Source organism: Myotis nattereri, assembly GCF_964212035.1.
Source record: "Myotis nattereri genome assembly, chromosome: 2".
Lineage (NCBI taxonomy): Eukaryota > Metazoa > Chordata > Mammalia > Chiroptera > Vespertilionidae > Myotis > Myotis nattereri.
Genome location: NC_138076.1, coordinates 111,328,865 through 111,347,079, shown reverse-complemented (window position 1 = coordinate 111,347,079; position 18,215 = coordinate 111,328,865). Strand labels below are relative to the sequence as shown.

At 42.5% G+C, this 18,215-nt stretch overlaps 1 protein-coding gene across 2 annotated transcripts in view; it reads left to right on the top strand.

Moving 5' to 3' along the window:
* Nucleotides 1-18,215, top strand: part of CPAP (centrosome assembly and centriole elongation protein) — a 91,756-nt gene that overhangs the window by 19,752 nt on the left and 53,789 nt on the right. Inside the window, exons 3-5 of one of the 2 annotated variants that reach the window (XM_081083580.1) lie at nt 11,236-11,744; nt 12,558-12,681; nt 16,020-16,319. In XM_081083580.1, the coding sequence (XP_080939706.1) occupies nt 11,301-11,744; nt 12,558-12,681; nt 16,020-16,319 (868 nt within the window). In that variant the 5' untranslated portion in view covers nt 11,236-11,300. Of the gene's footprint in view, nt 1-11,013; nt 11,745-12,557; nt 12,682-16,019; nt 16,320-18,215 lie in introns of those variants that run through there. The other variant, XM_081083579.1, reaches the window with a different exon arrangement.

The following is an 18,215-nucleotide window of genomic DNA, read 5'->3' as shown; positions in this document are numbered from 1 at the left end:
TTTCTTGTTTTGTTTTTTTTGAGGTAGGCCTGTAATGTTATGAACTTCCTTTTGCTGTGTCCCAGAGATTTTGGGTAGTTGTGTGTTCATTTTTGTTTGTTTCCAGGAAGTTTTTGACTTCTTTCTTGATCTCATTGGTAACTCATTCATTGTTTAATAACATGCTATTTAGCCTCCATGTGTTTGAGTGATTTTGATTGTTTTTACTGTAGTTGATTTCTAATTTCACTCATTTATTATTTGAGAAGATGCTTGATATGATTTCAATCTTCTTGAACTTGTAGAGACTTGTTTTGTATCCTAACATGTGATCTATCTTTGTGAACGATCCATGTGCACTTGAGAAGAATGTATATTCTGCAGCTTTGGGGTGAAATGTTCTATAAATGTCAATTAAACCCATCTGATCCAGTGTGTCCTTTAGAGTCACTGTTTCCTTGTTAATTTTTTGTTTGGAAGTCAGCGGGGTGCTCAAGTTCCCTAATAAAACTGTACCAATGTCAGTCATTCCCTTATATTCCTCTAGAAGTTATTAAATATATATAAGTGCTCCTGTATTATGTGCATATATGTGTACCATGATTATATCCTCTTATTGGATTGACTGGGGGCCCAGTACATGAAATTCGTGCACAGGTAGGGTCCCTAGGCCTGGCCGGTGATTAGGGCCAGCTGGGGCCTTCCTTCCCCCGGCTGTGGCACCGCCCCCTGGTGGTCAGTGCACGTCATAGCAAGCTGTTGAATTCAGGGTTGGTCAAACTCCCGAGGGGACAGTTTGCATATTAGCCTTTTATTAATAGGATTCCTTTAATATTATGTAATGACCTTTGTTGTCTTTTGTAATGGCCTTCAGTTCTTCATATTTTGTTAGATATGAATATTGCTATCCCAGCCTTTTTGTGTTTTCCATTTGCATGGATAATTTTTTCCATTCGTTCACTTTAATTTTGTGTGAGTCTTTTGTTTTGAGATGGGTGTCTTGTAGACAGCATATAATTGGATTATGTTTTTCTATCCATTCTGCTACTCTATGCCTTTTGATAGGAGCATTTAATTCATTTACATTATTGCCATTTTAATTCTGTATGCCTGTTTCTCCATTTCTTCTTAGTATAGCAATCTCTTTAGCATTTATTGCAATGCTTATTTAGTGGTGACAAAGTGCTTTAGTCTTTTTTGTTTGGGAATCTCTTCATTTCACCATCTATATTGAAATGATAGCCTTGCTTCATCTAGTAATCTTAGTTTCAGATACTTGCTTTTCATTACCTTGAATACTTCATGCCTTTCTCTTCTGGCATGTAGAGTTTCTGATGAGATATCAGATGACAGCTTTATGGGAAATCCTTTGGAGGTAACAATTTGCTTTTCTCTTGCTGCCTTTAAAATTCTCTCTTTGTCTTTAATTTTTGTCATTTTAATTATGATGTGTTGGGGCATGGGCCTGTTTGGGTTCTTCTTGCTTGTGCCTCCTGACTTGTGTAACTTTTTCCTTCACCAGGGTAGGGAAGTTTTCTGCCATTATTTCTTCAAACACATTCGCTACCCCTTGCTCACTTTCTTTCTTTTTCTTCCTCTGTTTTTTTTTTTTACTCCCTTGCTTACTTTCTTCCCCTTCTGGCATATGTATTATGTGAATATTGTTACATTTCATGTTGTCTCTTAAGCTTCCTTAAGCTCTTTTCCTGTCTTTTAATTGTTTTTTCTTTTTGGTTTTCTGGTTAGGTGATTTTTTTCTGCCCTGTCTTCTAATTCACTGATGTGATCCTCGGCTTCTCCTAATCTGCTGTGTATTCCTTCCACCATGTTCTTTATTAGGGCCATGCCATTCTTCATATTTACTATATCTTTTCTCATGCTGTTTATATCTTTGCCATCATTATTCTGAACTCTATGTCTGTAAATTTCTTATCTCCATTTCATTTAGATCTTCTGGGGAATTCACTTGTTCTTTCATTTCTGTTTTGGTTTTTTTTTTTCTCCCCATTAAAAAAATATTTTTATTAATTTCAGAGTGGAAGGGAGAGGGCGAGAGAGATAGAAACATCAATGATGAAAATCATCGATCGCTGCCTCCTGCACTCCCCCTACTGGGGATTGAGCCTGCAACCCAGGCATATGTCCTGATTGGGAATCAAAGAGGGACCCTTCAGTCTGCAGGCCGATGCTCTATCCACTGAGCAAAACAACCCAGGGCTCTCCCTATTTTGACTGCCTGTTTGGGTTTGTGTCTATGTATTAGGTTCATCTGCTACAACTTCCAGTCTCTAGTGCAGGACAGTGTCAGAGGTTATTTGTGACTGGCCCTCAGTACTGTTTGGAGCTATCAGCAATCCACAGCTTTTGGCTCCCTCTGCTGGGGTTTGTTGTCTTTGGACAGAACCAAGATGTGCACCAGAGTCTGATTTTCCTAGTCTTGTGCCCACAAAGAGATCAGGCAAAGTCTCAGAGGCTCCAGAGATCCTCCTCTGCCTTCAGTCTGATTGTTATTAGCACTGATCAGCCTCAGGCTATCTACCACAGGGTGGAGTGGGAGGTTCTTCCAACATGGGGGGTGGGGGGCAACTGCTTCCCCTCCAGGCAAAAACCACCAGGATAACAATTGTCCCAGGGAGATAGATATCCTCAGTATAATGAAGGAATTACTAAGAACAGGAAACTTGGATGGCTGCCCTCCTAGCTCCAACCCCATAACTCCCAACCCTTGGGCCTGTTATTGATAGGTATGGGGTATGCTTACATCAATTGCTGCTCGTTTAAGAGATTTTAGGTTAGCCTGAAGCCTAAGCCAGGACAGGCCATTCACATGGAAAAGCCACCGCAAACAGCTTGGTTGGAGCTGCAAATTGGATGGGGCAGTTTCTCAGGGAATCCTCAGGGTAGAGCAAATAGTGTGGGCTAAGCCAATTGAAACTCAGATATGGCTGCCAGTTAGCTCTGCAATGGTGAGGTCCTAGCACAGAAACAGTGACCCATATGAGCACCCATGTCTAGGAGAAAGCCACCCCTGAGTTCTTACTCTAATGCCAGACTATCCTGTTCCTCCCCGAGTGTCCCAGGTTCCTTTAAAGTACCCCCTCCAGCGCTGGAGCCCAGAGGGATTAAATCTGAGTAAGTTCATGCTCCAGCCCTTTAATAGAAACTGCGTGGGTCTCCTGCAACCTTTGTGTCACTCAGGTACAGTCCCTGCTGGTTTTTACAGCTTGAAGTTATGGGGACTTTTCTTCCCAGTTTTGGAACCCTGTTCTTGGGGTCTGCTGTGCGGCTCGGACCCCTTGTTCCTCACGGGAGGCCTTTGCAGCCACAATATCCTTCTCAAAATAACGCCCCATGTGGGTGTTGGACCAGCCTATTCCGCACTTCTGTCCCTCCTACCAGTCACACTGCTTTTTTTTTTTTTTTTTTTTTTACTTCTCTAGTTGTAGGACTTCCATTCAGCCAGATTTCAGGTGGTTCTGTATGATGGTTGATCTGATTTTAGTTGTAATTTTGATGTTGTGGTAGGTGGCAAGTACCAGCATTTATCTACATGGCCATTTTGATTCTCCGAAACACTTTCTTCATTCACTTGGCTTCAAGGACATTACAGTTTTTACATCTCTTTAAAAAAAAAAGTTTTTATTGATTTCAGAGAGGAAGAGAGAGGGAGCGAGAGACAGAAACAACAATGGTGAGGAGAGAGGAAAGGAAGAGTGGAGAGAGAGAAAGAAAAAGAGAACCATTGATTTGTTGTTTTACTTATTTATGCATTTATTGGTTGCTTTTTGTATGTGCCATGACTGGAGCTTAAATCCACAACCTTGGTGTATTGGGCTTCTTTTTTCCTTCTTAATAGTACAGTGGTCTTTCATATTTACACTTTTCATGCCATAGATTCATAGGGAGTAGGTTCTAGCAGCTCAAGCTCGTTTTCATTGGTTCTCACAAAGTGTGCTGCTCTTGCTCTGGGTGGAGCAGGCTGGCACTTCATTTGAATCCAGGTACCTATCTCTTTAGATTCCTTCTTTTTCTGATCATTTTCCTTCACATGTTTCAGAAGCTATCTAAGCTCTTAGAGTGCTTAATATGCCAAATACATACATCAATTGCTTTCTCTCGTTCTCTCTCTTTTTTTTTTATTAATCCTCACCCAAGGATATTTTTTCCATTGATGTTTAGAGAGAGTGGAAGGGAGGGAGGGGAGGAGGGAGAAAGAGACTGAGAGAGAAAAAAAAGAGAGAAACAGACAGACATACAGACATTGATGTGAGAGGGACACATTGATTGCTTACCTCCTATACATGGGGCTGGGATTATACCTGCAACCCATGTACATGTTCTAGACCAGGAATCAAATCGTGACTCTTTGGTACGTGAGCAGATGCTCTAACCACTGTGCACACTGGCCAGAGTTGGGGCATTCCTTTTGAACAGTGCCCATTACCTTGATGTGTACAATATCATCTTTCTTGTAGGTTTGCATGTATGTGGCCAAAGGAACAACTCCATTGTTTCCTTAAAGGCCTAGAGATCATATAGTTTGTGCCTCTCCACTTTGCCTTTATGTTAGTCATTTTGAGGAATTACTGGAAGATGGTAGGGTCAAAAGGAGGGTCGGAATTGGGTGTTTTTATGGTGGAGAAAGGGAGTATAAGCTAAAAACAAAAAATTACAAAAAGGAAAACACATTATCTACTTCCAGGTCTATGGTATTAGGGTATGGGCATCATAGGGAGACATGTTCTCAGGAAGGTCAGAGAAGAAGTAAGGATAATAGGAGATTTTACTGGTTGTGGATAGTGAGTGTTTTAGCATTGGAGATGCTTGGGAGATGGAGACAGAATAAAGCATGTGTGTGGAGATTAGTTTATGAGATAAAGGGCGGCCTGGGATTCAGAGCCTTCTTATGATAACTGTTGTAAATAGGTTTCAACACATAAAGAGATTAATCCTAGAGAATTCAAGGTGGATAGTGGTGATGGGACTGTGAAAATTGGTGGGATTTTGGAGGAATGGGCATTGGTGGGGCATCTTGCAGATGAAGGTTCTAAAATCCAGGTGGCTGGGCCTTACTTTGTCCCTTATAACTGCACCACACACTCCTTCTCTTCTGCCAGATCCTTAATTTTATCCTGTTCACACTATCTAAATGTGCACTCTCCTTCCTCCACATGGCTTTTATTTTTCTCTTTAATACTTATTACTATTTAATATATTGTATAGTTAATTTTTTTTCTGTTCATCAGATTATTTATTCCCTTGATTTTTAGATTCACTTGTTGATAGATGTGTATTTGTTGTTCATAATTTGTATCTTTACCTTTTCCTTCTTCTTCCTCTTCTTAAAGAATACCTTTCAGCATTTCATATAATCCTGGTTTGGTGGTGATGAACTCCTTTAGCTTTTTCATATCTGTGAAGTTCTTTATCTGACCTTCAATTCTGAATGATAGCTTTGCTGGATAAAGTAATCTTGGTTGTAGGTTCTTGGTATTCATCACTTTGAATATTTCTTGCCACTCCCTTCTGGCCTGCATAGTTTCTGCTGAGAAATCTGCTGACAGTCGTATGGGTACTCCCTTGTAGGTAACTGACTGTCTTTCTCTTGCTGCTTTTAAGATTTTCTCTTGTCTTTTGCTCTTGGCATTTTAATTATGATGTGTCTTGGTGTGTGTGGTCCTCATTGGATTCCTTTTGTTTGGGGTTCTCTGCACTTCCTGGACTTGTAAGTCTATTTCTTTCACCAGGTAGGGGAAGTTTTCTGTCATTATTTCTTCGAATAAGTTTTCAGTATCTTACTCTCTCTCATCTCCTGGCACCCCTATAATTCTGATGTTGGTGTGCTTGAAGCTGTCCCAGAGGCTCCTTACACTATCTTCGTATTTTTGGATTCTTTTTTCATTTTGCTTTTCCGGTTGGGTGTTTTTTGTTTCTTCGTATTTCAAATCTTTGACTTCATTCTTGGGATCCTCTAGTCTGCTATTGGAACTCTGCATAATATCCTTTATTTCAGTCAGTGTATGCTTAATTTCTAGTTGGTCCTTTATTGTAACCTCGAGGGTCTCACTAGATTTCTTGAGGATTTCATTACATTTATCGGCGGTTTCTAGAAAGTTCTTGAAAAATCTTAAAAGTGTGGTTTTGAACTCTATATCCAGTTGTTTGCTTTCCTCCATTTCTGTCATTTGTCTCCACATTTTTTATGTTTCCCTGTGTTGGTAGAGTGGCTTTCTGTGCTTGGTGTCCTATAGGGCCCAGTGGCTCAGCCTCCCCAGTTACCTGATGTGGACACTCTTGGTTCACCCCTTTGTGAGCTTTGTGCACAGTCTTGTTGTAGTTAAGCCTTGATTGTTGAAGGTATCACTTGGAGGAATTGACCTCCAGGCCAATTGGCTGTGAGAATCAGCTGTGTCTGCAGTGGGAGAACTTCTGTGCTGGAGACACCCTTCTGGGGCAAGACTTGTTTCAGTGGGGCTTTGGTGCTCACTGAGTCTGCCCCCTGAGTGTGTCCTTTATGGATCTGTGGAGTTGTAATCTGAATGGTCCCACTCTGACCACTGGGTACACTGGCTCTTGGATCTAAGGAGGTGCTAATTTAGCCTCTTCCTGAGGCTACCCAGCAGGAGCTATGAAGAGATCTGCAGATTCCCCTTCCTTGTTTGGGGTTTGGAGGTGCCCAAATGAGGCCCAGCTGTGAAGCAATGCAAGCTGCTGTGGGGCCTTGGGTTTTCTCTTGGAAGTTCTGGGTCTGTCTGGTCTAGCTGCAGTTTGTTAGATAATTTTCATATTGCAAAGGGCCAGGTCATTCATTTGCAAAAGCCTCTGCTGCAGCTTGGGTGGGGAGTGGTCTCGGAATCAAAAGGGCGGAGCAAGTAGCTATGGCTGATCCTCAGCTCTGCCCTAAGGGGCCCCGTGTCTGAGTGTCCCGGTAATCGCTGCAAGCACCTGAGAGAAAGCTGCCCTTGAGTTCCGAGTTCTGCCCGCTGCCAGACAGTCTAGTTTCTCTCCGTATGAGTTTAGGTCCCCAGACACTCACCCAGAACTGGAGTTCAGAGCAGTCGGGGGCTTGTGGCTCCCTCCCGATTCAAAAAGACAGCCGCGTCCTCAGTCTCCAGCCCTTGCTGCGTGCGCCTCTGTACCTCTGCACTCCACCTCCGCAGCTCCTCTGAGTCTCAGTGTGCTTTTCTCTCTCCTTGTAGTTGTAGAATTTCCACTCAGCCAGCCTTCCTGTAGTTCTGGATGGTGTCTGTTTTGTCTTTTTGTTGTATTTTTGAATTTGTTGTGGGAGGCAGCAATTTCCAGTGTTTACCTATGCCGCCATCTTGGTTTCCCTGTATAGTTAATTTTTATGTGTGTATTTTCACCACTAGATTAGACTGACTTATTAACTGCTATATAACCATCCTAAAACAGTATCTGGCACACAGTAAGAAAATGAATGCTGTTAAGAAAAATCAGACATACAAAGGAGGAACAGCTTATGTTAGGAAATTGGTTATTTCAGAGTAGGATTCAGATAGAGTAGCTGTCCTATGGTATGAACCAATGTTATTCTTACTGTTTTTCAAAAATATATATTTTTATTGATTTCAGAGAGGAAGGGAGAGGGAGATAGAAGCATCAATGATTTTTAATATTTCCTACAACTTTTGTGATATTATACTATGTTAGTACAGTTTTGGTAATATTATATTTAAAATATTTTTTTTGAAATATTAATGTTTATTCATGTAATATTATTATATTTAAAATTGTTTTTCTTGAAATATTAATGTTTATTGCATGTAACACTATATTTAAAATAGTTTTTCTTGAAACAAAAAAGGAACATAATGATGAGAGAGAATCATTGATCAACTGCCTCCTGCACGCCCCCTGCTTGGGATCAAACCCACAACCTGGGCATATGCCCTGACTGGGAATCAAACTGACCATCAGGTTCATAGGTTGACATTCAACCACTGAGACACACCAGCTGGGCTTTTTTTATTGTTGAACATTGAATGAACACAAATAACCTTCTATCCTGTCTAATAAAAGAGAAACATGGTAATTAGCGTACGACCGCTACCCTTCCCATTGGCTGATCAGCAAGATATGCAAATTAACTGCCAGCCAAGATGGCGGCCGGCAGCCAGGCAGCTTGAAACTAACATGAGGCTTGCTTGCTTCAGTGACGGAGGAAACCAAATGTTCCCCGCCTGCCTTGCCGGCCTCTGAGCCTGCAGTTTGAAACATTGTAACAAATATAGAAGCTAAACAAAACCCCAGAAACCTGCTTTCAGTGAGCCAGGATTTCAGAGCTGGAGTTATACATTGTTTCGATTATAGAACCCAAACAAACCAGATACCTGCTTTCAGCAGCAGAGGCCTAAGAGCTGGAGCCAGAGCTAAAGCTGGCCCAGAATAGAAAAAACGGAGCAGTTGGGAGCTTCAGCTTTCAGCCCCTCACCCAGACTGGCCAGGCACCCCAGTGGGGACCTCCACCCTGAAGGGTATGTGACCAGCTGCAAATATCCATCATCCCCTCACCCAGGCTGGCCAGGCACCCCAGTCGGGACCCCCACCTTGAAGGGTGTGTGACCAGCTGCAAACAGCCATCATCCCCTCACCCAGGCTGGCCAGTCACCCCAGTGGGGACCCCCACCCTGATCCAGGACACCCTTCAGGGCAAACCAGCCAGCCCCACCCATGCACCAGGCCTCTATCCTATATAGTAAAAGGGTAATATGCCTCCCAGCACCGGGATCAGCGGAGCCGCGAGGCCTCCCAGCACCGGGATCAGCGGAGCTGAGAGGCCTCCCGGCACCGGGATTAGCGTGACAGGGGGCAGCACCCAAACCCCCTGATTGCCCTGCCGCTCTGTGTGTGACAGGGGGTGGGGCCACAACCTCCCTATCTGCCCTGCTCTGTTCGTGTCAGGGGAAAGCGCCCCAACCTCCTGATCAGCCATGCTCTGTGCCTGATACGGGGGAGCTCCCCAACCCCCTGATCACCCTGCGGCTCTGTGTGTGACAGGGTGCGGTGCCCCAAACCCCCCCCTCTCCCCCCCCCACACACACACACATGGGCCCTGCTCTGTGTGTGACAGGGTAGAGCCATAACATCCCCATCGGCCCTGCCCTGAGTGTGACAGTGGCAGTGCCCCAACCCCCTGATCGGCTCTGCTCTGTGGGTGATAGAGGGCGATGCCCCCACCCCCTGATCCGCCCTGCTCTGTGTGTTACAGGTTGCGGCGCCTCCATCCCCCCACCCCCCACGGGCCCTGCTCTGTGTGTGACAGGGTAGAGAGCCATAACCTCCCCATCGGCCCTGCCCTGAGTGTGAGAGTGGCGGCGCCCCAACCCCCTGATCGGCCCTGCTCTGTGGGTGATAGAGGGCGGCGCCCCCCCCCCCCATGGGCCCTGCTCTGTGTGTGATGGGGTAGAGCCATAACCTCCCCATCGGCCCTGCCCTGAGTGTAACAGTGGCCGCGCCCCAACCCCCTGATCGGCCCTGCTCTGTGGGTGACGGGGTGGTGCCCCAACTCCCCTATCGGCCCTACTCTGTGGGTGACAGGGGGGAGCTCCTCAACCCCCTGATGGGCCCTGCTCTGTGCATGACAGGTGGGAGCTCCCCAACCCCCTGATGGGCCCTGCTCTGTGCGTGACAGGGGGGAGCTCCCCAACCCCCTGATCGACCCTGCTCTGTGCGTGACGGGGGCGCTCCCCACCCCCCCTGATGGGCCCTGCTCTGTGCGTGACAGGGGGTGGCGCCGCAACCTCCCCATCGACCCTGCCTTGAGTGTGACAAGGGGCGGTGCCCAACCCCCCAATCGGCCCTACCCTGAGCGTGACTGAGGGTGGCATTGCAACCTCCCAATCCACCCTGCTCTGTGCATGATGGGGCGGTGCCCCAACTCCCCAATCGGCCCTGCTCTGAGCCCGACCAGGCGCTGCACCTAGGGATTGGGCCTGCCCTCTGCCACCTGGGAGCAGGCCTAAGCCAGCAGGGCGTTATTTCCCAAGGGGTCCCAGACTGCAAGAGGGCACAGGCCAGGCTGAGGGACCCCCCTTCCTCCCGAGTGCACAAATTTTTGTGTACTGGGCCTCTAGTATATATATAAAAGGCTAATATATGAAGTGTTCCCTGAGGAGTTTGACCAGGAGACTGGGAGTTTGATCACTCGCTCTGACGTGTGCTGACCACCAGGGGGCAGCATGGAATGAAGGAAGGCCCTGGCTGGTAGCTGTGGGCTCTGATTGACCCTGATCACCGGCCAGGCCTATGGACCCTACCCATGCATAAATTTCGTGCACCGGGCCTCTGGTCCTTTACTGAATTTATTTTCATTAATTTAACCTTAGTTGTGATTTAATTTAAATTAATTTTGGCAAACATCAAGTTTCTCCTCTCTGCCTGGAATGGATGGTGTTAGGCAGTGGTGAATATACAGATATCTTTAAGGAACTCATAGCTGGGTAGATTATGAACACAAAAGCAAAATACTACTAATAGTGGGATGAATGCCAAAATAGTAATGACAGAGACCCCTAGGCATACAGATACCCTTATCTAGTGACCCCTAGGCATACAGATACCACATCTAGTCAGTATGTGGTTAGTATGATGTAGGAGTAAGGGGCATTAGAAAACCCGGCCAGGTAAAGCCATGGAGGATGGTGACTTTTGTCCTGGAATTTGGGAGAGCATGGGTTCCCCAGTTGGGCAAAGAAGCAATGTTGTACTAGGGCTAGAAGCATGAAAGTGTTTAATGTGGGTGTTTTATATTGAGAGTGGCTTTTTTTCCTTTGGTAATCGAATAACTTAGTGGTTCTCAACCTTCCTAATGCCGCGACCCTTTAATACAGTTCCTCATGTTGTGGTGACCCCCAACCATAAAATTATTTTTGTTGCTACTTCATAACTGTAATTTTGCTACTATTATGAATCGTAATGTAAATATCTGATATGCAGGATGTATTTTCATTGTTCGCGACCCACAGGTTGAGAACCACTGAAAGGTGGCTTAGCTTCCATAGTTTTAGGTCACGTGATTTAGCATTTGTATAAAGTCATCAGAATGATTAGATGAGAAGGAAACTTCAGTTTTTATCTACTGAACTTGGATATTTAAGATACTTTAAAAAACATGTAGTTTAATGCCAAGAGCTTTGCTAAAGTCTTTTGCGTATGAAATATTCAGTATGTTTTTTTGTGCTGGGTCAAGGTGTGGGTAGAATATCTTTAATAATTTTTGTTGGCTGTCTTCTACAGGTATTGGAAAATAATAGTTTTTCTAGTTTTTACATTATTTAAATACAGTAGAAAATTGGACTAAAATGTTCCTGATGCCAACTTCTTCAGAGTTGAACAGTAGGCAGAACTTCCTAACCCAGTGGATGACCAATCCTTCTCGGGCTGGAGTCATATTAAATCATGGATTTCCTATTTTGGAAGCAGATGAAGATAAGCGAGCAAATGTGAACATTTCCACCAGCTTTCCTGTTAAAGCCACTGATTTTTCAAATAGCTTGAACTTTATAAGTAAAGAAGATTCACTTCATGAAGAACAGAAGTTGGAGTCTAACAGCCCACACATATTTCAGTCAGATAAATCTGAAACACACGCAGTCTTTCCTCTGCCTAAAAAGGGACCACAATCAGTAGCATGTCAGGATGCTCCTGGACACTGGGAAGATAACAAAAGTGACTTTATCTCAGATCTTGCAAGTGAATGCAAAGAAGTGGCTTATAAAGACCCACTTTTTAAAAAGCTTGAACAGGTACAATAGGACTTGGCCTAATATGTATATGTGTTATTGCAGGTTTTTGTCTATGATGAAAGTCACCAGTTTCAGGTTCTCTTGCTTCTTCCCCTTTAGTGTGAAATGCTCAAAATACCAAATTTTGCCTTTGTCTAATGTAAAACATTAAAGTATGTTTAATATGTAAGACAAATATAACATTTCAGATAATATCTTCAAGTTTCTACCTCATTTGGTAAAAACTAAATTAGAATTTGTTGATCAAATATTAGGGGAAAATGTTTCTTTTTTTTTAAAAATATATTTTATTGATTTTTTTACAGAGAGGAAGGGAGAGGGAATAGAGAGTCAGAAACATCGATGAGAGAGAAACATCGATTAGCTGCCTCCTGCACACCCACTACTGGGGATGTGCCTGCAACCAAGGTACGTGCCCTTGACCGGAATCGAACCTGGGACCCTTCAGTCTGCAGGCCGACACTCTATCCACTGAGCCAAACTGGCCAGGGCTAGGGGAAAATGTTTGATCATAAATGTTCTGATTACCTATCCTATTTTAAGAATCAAAGGATTTATATGACTTTTTCTGTTTCTTAGTTGAGAGAGTCAATATGGTTTCCATCATAAAAAATTGGATTTTAGAGTTTTGGTGGCAGATTTAGTTACTTAGGGATCCCTCTTTGAAACTCTTTTTTTTAAAAATTTTTTGATATTCTTTATTAGGGAAGATATAAAAAGGGAGATGGGAGGGATTAAGATAAAGGTAAGGAGTGAAGGTTCATAAAAAATGTAAAGTCATTAATTTAATAAGTTAATTTTATGTTTAAAAAGCTGAAAGAGGTGCAGCAGAAGAAGCAGGAACAACTGAAGAGGCAACAGTTGGAACAACTGCAAAGACTCATGGAAGAGCAAGAGAAGCTGCTCACTATGGTGTCTGGGCAGCACACACTCCCAGGTATTTTTTGCTTACATGGGGTCTCCAATTAGTACAATGATTGGCGGTTATACATATTTCTTATCTTGAATTGTTTGACAGGTTATTTCTACTATTCTCTTTCATATGTTGCAAACTCCAGTTTCTTTAGAGACTGTGCAGATACCTGAAACAGTGGTGGTGTAATATAATTGGGACAAGTGAAAGCTGTACCGTTCTGGAGCATATGTGTCCTTAAAAATATTCATTTATTTATGAAATAAAATTTTAAAAAGACCTAGTAGAATAAAAGATCTAGAGCCAAAGTTGGTCTAGGGCTGCTGGTTTACAATAACTGCTCTGTATCATAGAGGTAAATATGTGTAGAAGCCACTCTATTCAGCTAAAGAACCATACCAGAAATATATTTTGTTTAGCAGATGACAGAATTCTTTTGTTCTATGTTCAATCAGTGAATAACATGATGTGCTTATCAGGGGAAAAGTCTGTTAACATGTGTCTGGAGCAGTGGTTTTGAAAGTTTGTTGATCATTCTTCATAGTAACAAAAACATTTTAAATCACGACTCATAATTTCAAAGAAATTTTATAAATCAGTCTTTATTAGTGAGCCTGGCATGTAGCAAGAATCTTTTCTATTTTATTTATTCTATTCTATGTAAAAAAAAAAAAAAAAAAAAAAAAGCCAGTCCTGACCTGTTGCATCTGATGATAAAACGACTAATGGATTGTGTCCCACAGTTTGAAAACCAGTGGTCTGGAGCAATGTGTGTCTCCTTGGTGCTACCTTTGAAGAGCCATACTTCACTGATTCAGGACAGTGCCTATTGTGTTCAGAGGTTGCATGGGCATTGAGAATATAAAGAAGATAAGACATTGGCAAATGAGTGTGTGGGGTGTGACTGGCTGGGACTCGGGGAGTGATGGGAGTGGTAGGGATGAGACGAGTGGTTTAGTGATTTTGGATGTCACCAGTGACTGGATTCTTGCTGCCCCTCCTCCAAGATAGAAATCAAGAGAGGAAGTAAAACATGCAAAAGAAGGAGTTTACTGAAAACCAACTAGAGGGAAAGGAGAAACGGGAGAGCTGGATGCATCAAGGGATCACACACTAATAAAGAATATAGCTCCCTCCCCTGGCCTGTGTTGCTCATAAAAAATTGGATTTTAGAGTTTGTTAGTGTCTTAGCCCATGTACTGAAGGGTTTTGGGTTTGATTCTTGGTCAAGGGCATGTACCTGGGTTATGGGTTTAATCCCTGGCCCCAATCCAGGAGTGTGTGGGAGGCAACCAATCAGTGTCTCTCTCTCACATCAATGTTTTTCCCTCCCTCCCACGATCTCTAAAAATCAATGGAAAAAACATCATCAGGTAAGGATTAACAACAGCAAAAAGAATATGGCTTCTCGAACTACTGCCAGGGTCTGGTTCATATAGGGCTCGGTTCTTCACCCAGGCACAGAGTAGATTTCTTTGCTTTCCAGGAACCCTTTGCTTTCGCTGGTGAATATCAATTGCATGTGCAGAGCAGAACTGTTTTGGGAGTGCCTGAAGAGAAACCTTGAATTTATTTAGAAGAGGCTAAAAAAAATTTTTTTTTGAAGAGCATTCTCATCTGTTTAAGGAGGCTTAGTCTGTGTGAATTCTTAAGAAAAACCTTTTTGAAAAAAACTGTGAGTGCATGGTGATGACTAATACACTGACTGCTGGTATAGTTATATCCCAAGGTTCTGCTTTTGAGCGAAGCCACCAGGAGTTCCCACTTTGCTTTTGCACCGTCAGTGCCTATGTCAGCACAGTGAAACATGCAAATACTTGCATAATCCTATCTAATAAAGAGGGAATATGCTAATTGACCCTCACACCATCGCAAAGATGGTGGCGCCCATAGCCAATAAGGAGGGAATATGCTAATTGACTGCCCCGCCCTCAAAGATGGCAGTACCCACAGCCAATAAGGAGGGAATATGCTAATTGACTGCCCCGCCCTCAAAGATGGTGCCCACAGCCACAAGATGGCGGCGCCCAGTCTCCTCAGCCCCGCCGGGGTGCCTGCCTCTGGAGTCCCCAGTCCCCTCAGCCTTCCAGCAGCCCAGGGCCGGCCAGAGGTGCCGGCAAGCCTTGGATGGCTGGGCCGCCTGAGGCTCAGGTAACTAGGGCTGGCCGAGGCTTGTGCTGCCGGCAGTGGCAGCAGCAGAGGTGTGATGGGGCGTCGCCTTCCCCTGATCGCTGGGTCGCCTCCCGCCCCTGAGGGTTCCCGGACTGTGAGAGGGGGCAGGCCGGGCTGAGGGACCCCCCATCCAGTGCATGAATTTTCATGCACTGAGTCTCTAGTACTTTATAAAAATGGTTTGACCTGGTGCCTGATGCCCTGAAAGAGTCATGGAGACCTCCAGGGTTTATAGACCACACTTTGAGAATTGCTGCTTTGGGATACTGCTCTTTTATCAGTGATATGTTCAGATTGAAGTGGGATGACCATTAAGAATCAAGAATATGTAAATGTAGAGAGTATTGTTATAAAGGAAGGAAGTTGAACCTGATATTTAATAAGGATCTACCTGACATCCAGTTTTATTTGTGGGCTAGGAGTAAGGTAGATAAGTGGCATGGTTCTTTTATGAAACATTTTCCATCCTGTGCTCATTCTAAATTTAATTGAGACAAAAGGAGAATAGAGGGGCAGTAGCAGGATGTCAAGGGGCTGGTACAGCAAGGCAGGATGGCTAGTATGGCTAGTATTGTCACCTAACCTCCAAGAGATAAATGTACATGGGGAATCTTCTCTCTGTTTATTGGGTTATTTCAAAAGCACAGACTTAAGAAACAAAACAGGAGAAGAATACTACAGGAAATTTAAACTACAGAAAAGTACAAAACAGAAAAATCACCCATAATTCCTTTCCTGAGGACACCAAAACGTCAACGGTAATCTGAAGGGAAGATACTTATATATGCTGTAACACAGAACATGACCATTAGGGAACAGTTCAGATCATTTGTAACTATCTGCATTGAAGCTGTCTAACTGTGTTTGTCATTGGACTGCAGAGCTGAGGACACCAGGAGTGCTTCTCACATTTGGCGCATGAGTGGTGCCTTATAGAGTTAGGCTGTGCTGCAGCTTTGCCTTGTATACACTGTCTGCACGTGAATCATAGTGTAAACATGTTCTCAATTAAAATGATTTGAGGGTCACTTTGGACTTTTAAGTTTTTATGGTTTTGTTAAACACATTTTCCTAATAAGGAGGAAAAAATACTTTATCACTTTGGAGAAAACTTTGTGGTGGGATCACTGACGGGCAGAAGTGAAAATGTTAAAGAGAGACATCAGTTTGTTGATTTTTTTAATTGCAAGGTTTAACTCTGCTGCCTGATGATCAGAGCCAGAAGTACAGTTCTCCAGGAAGTTCAGCCACCATAGAGAAACCCAAACCCTTCTTACCATCATATATCTACCAGAATCAAACCCAAGAAAAAACATACACTTCCAACACTTTGTCCAATGAACAAAACAACTTCTATAGAACTACTCATCAAGATTTTGTCTTAACTTCAAAAAGTGGTGCTTCTCCCAGTTTGTTTTATGAGGCACAATATCAAGAAGCACTTGTGAAAAAAAATGATTTGAATGAAGAAAACCATAACTATCTTAAAGGTGAGTTACTTATATTTCTCTCTTCACTTAAGCAAGAATGTTTACCAGGTTGCCATAAAACAAGAAGAGTCCTTTATGAATTTTTCTCCTGTGCCCTTGGAGAAAAATGTGAGATCCTACATGCTGCATAGCCACTGAGCCTGAATTGGATGAAGAGTTGGACACAGAATTTGTGACTGTCCAAGAACAATCTCAGTACTCATGCTGACTTCAAAACTTGCATGGCAGCCAAGTTCTGTTGAACCATTTTTCTTTGAGAGCTTAGAAATAGGTTGAGGTTGATTTAAAATGTATGTGGTGGTGCGGTCACTTGACAGAAGATGTAATATGCAAGAAAAAAGTTGATGATGGGATTTATTACTCATAAAAAAATCCCCTTTAACCCAGACACTTGGTTTGTCTTCACCATTCCTCTATATTCCTAGTATCCAGCACATTCTTGCCATAGAACTAGCACTCAGTGTCTGATGGTCTAAACTCATGGAGTTCTCATGTGATTTCTGATGTATTTTTTTCTGCCCCCCCCTTTTTTTTGTTAATCCTCACTAGATGATATTTTTTCCATTGCTTCTCAGAGAGAGTGGAAGGGAAGGGGAGAGTGAGATGGAGAGGAAGAAAGAGGGAGGGTGGGAGGAAGGGAGGGAGGGAGGGAGGGAGAGAGGGAGGGAGGGAGGTAGAGAGAGAGAAACGTCAGTGTGAGAGAGGCACATTGATTGGTTGACTCCCACACATGCCCGACCAGGGGATGGGGAAGGAGCCAATGAACCCAAAACTCAGATATGTGCCCTTGACTGGGAATTGAACCCTCAGCCCTTTGATGTGTGGGCCGACACTCTAACAGACATTGAGCAACACTGGCCAGGGCACTAGTCTTTTTTTCTGGTCCCCACTTCACATTTTGTAATTATAGAATATTGTATAGTAAATTGTGTTCTTTCCCACTCAACATAGAAAATGCTTATGGTATATTCTGTAATCTTTGTAACCATAATTTTAATTACTTCATCATTATAATAGTTAAGTAAAATATCAGTATGTAATGTTCTTTGTGAAATACTGAGTCATTTTCAGTATTTTAAATTTAATATCCAATTTTCAAGAATATATTCTTTTGAGTTAAGTTATGGTAAATATAATATGACAAAAAATATCTATTCTTACTGCTTAGTATTGTGCATAATATTTTATTCCTAATTTAGGGTAATTCCTTGATATGGAATTACACAATACAGTATACCCTCTAATCTTTTATTTTGGAAAATTTCAAACATCTAGAAAACTTGAAAGACCACTGCAATGATTACCAGTATACCTACCACCTAGATTTAGCAGTTAATAATTTGCCAATATTTACTTTGTGTGTGTGTGTGTGTATGTATACATATATATATACATATATCTATATACATATAGATATATGTACATATATATATGTATACACACACTTTGTATGTGTGTGGATATATGTATCTATTCATCTACATCTATATATAGTTTTGCTGAGTCATTTCATTGCAAATAATATGTAGACATTATAACATTTCAAATATTTCAGCATGCATCAAGTAAAAATTAGGACAATCTTTTATATTACCATAATACTATTATTATACCCAGGAACATTAACAATAATTTTGTAATATTCAAATCTATTTTAGAATTCCCCATATTATCCCAAAATGCCTTTTAAAGGTATTTTTTTAAAAGTAAAAGCAATGTTTCTATCTCTCCTCCCTCTCTTTCTAAAAATCAATTAAAAAAAAGAATATTGTGTTTTAATGTAGTTTTTCTTTTTCTTTTTTTCTTTCTTCCTTTTAAAATATATTTTTATTGATTAAGATACTACATATGTGTCCTTATCCCCACGTTATCCCCTACCCCCCCATTCATGCCCTC